At 33.6% G+C, this 7258-nt stretch overlaps 3 protein-coding genes across 3 annotated transcripts; all 3 read right to left on the bottom strand.

Moving 5' to 3' along the window:
• Positions 1 to 1684: 1684 nt before the first annotated feature.
• On the bottom strand, positions 1685 to 2608 carry LOC100637225 (ryncolin-2-like). Its single transcript, XM_020002258.1, has 3 exons — positions 2427 to 2608; positions 2280 to 2368; positions 1685 to 2236 (listed from the first exon to the last, which is right to left on the bottom strand). The coding sequence occupies exons 1-3, from the start codon at positions 2581 to 2583 to the stop codon at positions 1685 to 1687; spliced, it is 798 nt and encodes a 265-aa protein (XP_019857817.1). The 5' UTR covers positions 2584 to 2608.
• Positions 2609 to 3198: 590 nt separating this feature from the next.
• LOC105314376 (angiopoietin-related protein 7-like) lies at positions 3199 to 4419 on the bottom strand. Its single transcript, XM_020002257.1, has 4 exons — positions 4102 to 4419; positions 3798 to 3886; positions 3726 to 3750; positions 3199 to 3467 (listed from the first exon to the last, which is right to left on the bottom strand). Exons 1-4 carry the CDS (start codon positions 4391 to 4393, stop codon positions 3199 to 3201), a joined length of 675 nt encoding a protein of 224 aa, XP_019857816.1. The 5' UTR covers positions 4394 to 4419.
• Positions 4420 to 6511: 2092 nt separating this feature from the next.
• LOC109586082 (ryncolin-2-like) lies at positions 6512 to 7258 on the bottom strand. Its single transcript, XM_020002256.1, has 2 exons — positions 7110 to 7258; positions 6512 to 7066 (listed from the first exon to the last, which is right to left on the bottom strand). Exons 1-2 carry the CDS (start codon positions 7254 to 7256, stop codon positions 6512 to 6514), a joined length of 702 nt encoding a protein of 233 aa, XP_019857815.1. The 5' UTR covers positions 7257 to 7258.

Raw genomic sequence — 7258 nt, 5'->3', positions numbered from 1 at the left:
AAATTAAAGCTGGAATTAATTCAAACTTTCTACATAGCATAAGGAAGGACATCAATGTGAATCAAAAAATGTAATAAAAATTGGGGGTGATTCTGGAGCCATTTTTGGACAAAACCATGGACAGATTTTGACTACTTTTAAAAAATGGTCGTAACTTAAAAAGTTAAGGCCAGAATCTGCTCAAACTTGCTATGTAGCACATGATAAGCTAGGACATCAATATGTATTAGAAATTGAAATTAAAATTTGGGCAGAGGATTTTGGAGCCATTTTTTATAGAAAACCATTGGCGATGAAACCTACTTAGTAAAGCTACAACATTACTAATAGCCTTTGCTTTTTTTTTAATTTGGTAATTTTTGAAATGCCCAAATTTAATAAAATTTTATTTGTTTTGGTCCTTCTTCTAGTACTCATTCGTTGCTCCTGGTTATCCTTCACACTCACTAAGCCACACCACTCACAGTATGATCATCAATTGGAGAATTTAGATGAATCAGTGAGCAGCTGGCTTGTGTCCAATCGCTTGATGGTCAGATATTAATTTATGATTACAACAGTGAAATACTTCGTTATAATCTTATTAATCTGCCCAATTTCTTGTTGCCCGGATCATTTTTTGTTTTTTTGTACTGATACTTTTCTTGTGGCTAGTAGTGGGCAGACCACACACTCTCAAGTGGGTCAAAGGCAAGAAAGAGTAAAGTAAGTAAAGGGTTAATTAAAATTTATGTAAAATTAGTGTTACATGTACATGTATAATATTTACATGTACTATACATTCATTAATGCAATATGTTAAGTTAATGATCAAATTGTTGCATTAATATATAAAATGTAATTAATGCATTATATAAAATAAAATTTTTTACTCAATTTTTTCTACAATTATAGTGTGATATACTAAATAAATCAGTTGTTGATATGAAGGTCATTTCATCTGACGAAGGTCCCTGGTATATTATGGTACTCAGCAAGAGAAACTTGTGCTTGGAAGATCTTGGTATTGTCTTTTTTCAAAGAAATTGGAGTTTTATGCTACCTGCATTTTTCCTTATAAATCCAGTAAGGAGAAAGAATGAGACTTATAATTATTGTATTACTAAGAAAAAATTGTATACCTTTTGTGAAAATATTGTCTTTCTCTCTCTCATATTACTTTAAATGATTGATTCTCTATTTCTTGCCTTCCTTCCATTGTATAGACAGTTCACCTCAATCTACTATCAATTACATCATGGCTGGTCATTCCCTGCAGCTGCAAGTGGTCAGTAATCAGGTAATGGTCTAGTCGGTTCAACTGTCTCATCCTCCAGTATCACTCTCTGTTAGGAGATTTGAGTAAGTGTTTTTAAAATACATGTACATGTACATGTTGATGTACATGTACATGTACTGTATAGGTGGTAATTTAATTTTGAAGGCAATACATTTTGACAAATTTGGCATTTAAATAGGATAGGCATTTGCCAAAATAACCCCCACCATTTTGAACCACACATTATGTACATGCTCAATGGCATAATAAATTAATAATAGTTCCCTGTTATCCACCCACAAAACCTACATTGTAGTCAATAGTCAATAATTATTGATAATAACTTCAAGGTATGACAGACTCTAATATTTAGTAATAATTATATCAGCACAATGTAAACACACTTATATGTGTAAGGGAAAGTATTTAATTGTTATGGCGAGTTTTCATCTCTGTGAACTTGAGAGTAGTTGATCCTTTCCAATGATGCCAAACAATTCCTTGATTATTAATAGTTGAAGTATTAAAGTAAAGTCCATTAAGATTTGAATTATGACAGTCATTGTACCACCAAGCACCAGTCCAATACTGAGCACAGTTGTATCCTGCTCCATATTTATCATTATCATTATCTCTTGTGCTGAATCTCCATCCATTATGAAGGGCCAGACTATTCCCAGCAGTACCAGAGTATCCTCCTACTGTTAGTATATATTCAGTACTACCATCACTAACATTAAATGTAGAGTATTTAGCATAAGCTGTGTTCCCCTCAAAGTCTCCCAGGTCCACTCTTAGTGTATTTGATCCTTCTTTAGTAAGACGATGAATCTTGCTCAATCCTAACCAAAACTCACCAGTAAGGTCACCAAATCCATTCTCATAGTCAGTCCAGTATCTATAGAAATCAACAGATCCATCTTGTCTCCTCTGAAATACAGTCCATCTACCACCATCAGTCTCCATATCACAGTATACCTGTGATCCAATAGTGTATAATTATATATTACTTTTAGCTAACTTCAAATGGAGTCCCTCCATCAGGATTGACAGTATAAACACCACTTGTAGTAATATCATCCTCAAACAAGCTATTACAGTCTCTATTATCTAGTTTCATAGAGTCAGTATAATATTATTATTATTATTAATGTATTAGTTTATTTACCTAGTGGTGGACAGGCCTGTGGCCTTACATTAGGACATACCATGATAGTCTTCACTCTTCCTTCTCTCATATGAATAGTCTGTCCCAAATTACTGCTGTTACAGCATGTCCTTATATACAGTGATGGTTTATGTTTATATCCAGTACAATCAGCCATACAATAAGATCCTTCTCCTTCATCAATGGTAGCTATTAAACACAGCAACAACAGCATAAAAGTGAACATCTTTGACATTTTACTAAAATGTATGTGAGCTTGACAGAGTTGGAATTTTAACCATGTATTGAATGAGCATATGTAGTTTATACAAGTGTTGTTTTACTCAGCTGTATTGTCTGTCCACAGTTTCAATTTCATTTTGTAGAAAATTGAATAACAATAAAAAATTATTTTGTACTTAGACTTTTAACTGATTCCCTATAGTATATATTATTACTAGCATTTTTTAGTTTTGAAAAGTGTATAGTGTTTTTAAGTTACTATGTTGAGTCCATTAGTTAGTTAGTATTTCATCATTAATTTTTATGATGCTTGTTATCATTAGTGAATTATAATATTAGTCTGAGCTAAAAGTGTTTTATTTTATATTAATTCTATTCTGTGGGGTACATGTAGATTATTATTGTACTGCACTTTTACTATGTTGCTTGTTTTGAAGTTAATAAAAGTCAGATAGTCAATAATTATTAATAATCATTACAAGGTATGACAGACTGTATTATTGAAATGGCATAATAATATAAATACACTTATGTGTGTGGGGGGCAGTATTTAATTGTTACGATGAGTTTTCATCTCTGAGAACTTGAGAGTAATGTGTCCTTTCCAATTTTCCCAAGCAATTCCTTGACCATATATAGTATTAGTTGAAGCATTAAAATAGCGACCATTAAGATTTGAATCATAGCAGTTATTATACCACCAGGCACCAGTGGCAAATTGAGCACAGTTATCTCCATATTGATCATTATCATTATCTCTTGTAGTGAATCTCCTTCCATTATGCCACCACAAACCATCCCCAGCAGTACCAGAGAATCCTCCTACTGTTAGTATATATTCAGTACTACCATCACTAACATTAAATGTAGAGTAGTTAGCATAAACTGTATTCTCCTCAAAGTCTCCCAGGTCCACTCTTAGTGTGTTTGATCCTTCTTTAGTAAGACGATGAATCTTGCTCAATCCTAACCAAAACTCACCTGTGAGACAACCAAATCCATTCTCATAGTCAGTCCAGTATCTATAGAAATCAACAGATCCATCTTGTCTCCTTTGAAATACAGTCCATCCACCACCATCAGTCTCCATATCACAGTATACCTGCATGTGATCCAATAGTGTATAATTATAAATTACTTTTAACTAACTTTAAATGGAGTTCCTCCATCAGGATTAATAGTATAAACACCACTAGTAATACTACCATTACTGTACCAATCCTTACAGTCTGGAAGTGCTATAGTACATAGAATAATAGTTATTGCATCATATGAGTGCTTATTGGGAGATAAAGCATGAAAATGATTACTACTGATTAAGTACTGTACCATTGACATGCTATAAACACCTATACAGTAATATACAGCTACCACCTATTGTTGTAGTATAACTATCTTTTGTACATGCTCTTTTGGTCTCATTGATCTATTGACTTTATTACAGTTTATGTACCTTGAGTAGAGTTTGATGTTACTACACTAGGACAAGGCTTTTGTGGTTCCTTAGGACAGGACTTTGGTAATACTTTAGGACAGAGAATGTATCTATTAATACCAGGTTCACTGATAGTAACAGACTGTCCTAAGTTACTGCTGTTACAGCATACTCTTAGATACAGTGCTAGTCCCCCACCACGTTGATATGATCTGGTATTATTGCAATCACTAGCCATACAATAAGATCCTTCAGTTCTAGTAATTGACAGTAACACTAAGAGTATGAAGAACAATGACCCATGATCCATTGTAGCTATAGCTATGGACTGGAGATGTTTCAATGCTGCTGTTAGTTTTAAATGATCTTGCAAACGATGGATAGTTTAATTGTATACAGCCTTGTTAGTATGGGCTGTATGTAATACTTGATTCTTAGGAAAGAGGAAATGTTCATAATGTCAATTGTTGCTGTGATAGAAGCATTATCTAACATGATTAGAGGTTCATGCTAGTATAGTGACATGTTATTGACGTGTTGATACTCATTGTAGATTTTGGAGCAAATACTTTTTTATATGACAGGGAACTGTTCATATAAAAAAGGCAGCCAAGCATAGTTTATTGTCTTGTTGTTGTTATTATTATTATTATTATTATTATTATTATTATTATTATTTATTAATTTTATAGTGATCTAGATGGTGTTATAGTGACATAAAACTCACAGTTGGAAATTGTATCTGTTAGTCTATATAATTCTAGCGTTTTAGTTCTGAACCATTATGTACATGCTCAATGACATTATAGTATTCTTTTACCCACCCACACATGCCTACATCACTTCTCACTATAACAGTTATTCAATAATTAATAAATTTATTAATGATTATTAATAATCACGACAAGCTGTAATTGAAATGACATAATAATATATCAGCATAATGTAAACACACTTTTGTGTGTGGGAGACTTTATTTAATTGTTACAATGAATTTTCATCTCTGTGAATTTGAGACTAGTGTTTACTTTCCATTGCCACCAAGCAATTCCTTAATCATTATTAGTTGACATATTAAAATAACGACCATTAAGATTTGAATTAAAGCAGGCATTATACCACCAGCACCAGTGAGAGATTGAGCACAGCTACCTTCCCATGCATCATTATCATTATCTCTTGTACTGAATCTACTTCCATTATGATGCATGCTCAGACCATCCCCAGCTATACCAGAGTATCCTCCTACTGTTAGTATATATTCAGTACTAGATCTACCATCACTAATACCAAATGTAGAGTAGTTAGCATAAGCTGTGTTCCCATCAAGATCTCCCAGGTCCACTCTTAGTGTGTTTGATCTTTCTTTAATAAGACGATAAAATCTTGCTCAATCCTAACCAAATTCATTCTCATAGTCAGTCCAGTTCCTATATAAATCATCTTGTCTCCTCTGAAATACAGTCCATCCCGGCACCACCATCAGTCTCCATATTACAGTATACCTGTGATCCAATTGTGTTTATTATAAATTACTTTTATTGAACTAACTTCAAATGGAATCCTCCATCAGGATTAACAGTGTAAACACCACTAGTAACCATCCTCAAACAAGCTCTTACAATCACTGCCTATAATACAACAATTACACACTTCTATTATTGCAGTACCTTTTGGACAAGACTTTGGTTGTACTTTAGGACATAAAATATACCTTGTTATACCAATTCTTCTAATGGTAACAGTCTGTCCTAAGTTACTACATTTACAGCATGCCCTTAGATACAGTGATGGTTCATGTTTATACCCAGTACAATCAGCCATACAATAATATCCTTCTCCTTCATCAATTGTAACTAGTATACACAGCAACAACAATGACATTTTACTAGACTGTACATAAACTTGACAAGGACTGGAATTCAAGCCATGTATTAAATGAGCAGTTACTCTGATGGACAATTACAGTTTACTTACTTAACTTCTGTGACTATCAGTATCGATTATGTTCATGTTGTTAGTTACTGGTAACATTATGGTAGTATACTCTTACGATACATTGGCATAAGGGTATGAGTATACATATAGGTCCTATGACAGTCCTAGACTCCTACTAGCAAGAGTACATAATATTATGTAGTCTTGCTAGTAGGCTAGAGCATAATCTATTAACATTATTGAATACATTGACAAAGGGTATGGGTATTGAAAGGAGGCTGTATACCTCTCCTGATAGAATCACAGCATAATGTAATACACAGATAGGGTACTTTGACAAGAGACTATGGGTATTTCTGTAATGGACAATTCTAGTATACCAGTATATTATAGCTGGAAAATTATTAACAATTTAAGTTTATTAATAGTCAATAGTTATTCATAATCATGTCATAATATCAGCACACTTATGTTTGTGGGGGGACAGTATTTAAATATCACGACGAGTTTTCATCTCTGTGAACTTGAGAGTAATGTATGCATTTTTCCAATAGTACCAAACAATTCCTTGACGATTATTAGTTGTTGCAGTATTAAAATAACGACCATTAAAATTTGAATGAGTGCAGCTATTATACCACCAGGCACCAGTGTGGTACTGAGCACAGTTACCTGACCATGCATCATTATCATTATCTCTTGTACTGAATCTCCTTCCATTAAGATACCAGACCAGATCATCCCCAGCAGTACCAGAGCATCCTCCTACTGTTAGTATATATTCAGTACTACCATCACTAACATTAAATGTAGAGTAGCTAGCATAAGCTGTATTCCCCTCAAAGTCTCCCAGGTCCACTCTTAGTGTGTTTGATTCTTCTTTAGTAAGACGATGAATCTTGCTCAATCCTAACCAAAACTCACCAGTAAGGTCACCAAATCCGTTCTCATAGTCAGTCCAGTATCTATAAAAATCAACAGATCCATCTTGTCTCCTCTGAAATACAGTCCATCCACCACCATCAGTCTCCATATCACAGTATACCTGTGATCTAATAGCGTATAATTATAAATTATGTTTAACTAACTTCAAATGGAGTCCCTCCATCAGGATTAACAGTATAAACACCATTTCTATCAAAACCAGTCTCAAACAAGCTCTTACAGTCTCTGTTATCTACAATAAGTACATCATGAACTATTTCAGATATATATATACAGTACCTAATGGGCATGA

Source organism: Amphimedon queenslandica, unplaced genomic scaffold (genome assembly GCF_000090795.2).
Source record: "Amphimedon queenslandica unplaced genomic scaffold, v1.1 AMPQUscaffold_12952, whole genome shotgun sequence".
NCBI classification, from domain to species: domain Eukaryota; kingdom Metazoa; phylum Porifera; class Demospongiae; order Haplosclerida; family Niphatidae; genus Amphimedon; species Amphimedon queenslandica.
Note: the sequence above shows the minus strand (reverse complement) of the source record. Positions and strands in the feature narration are given on the sequence as shown.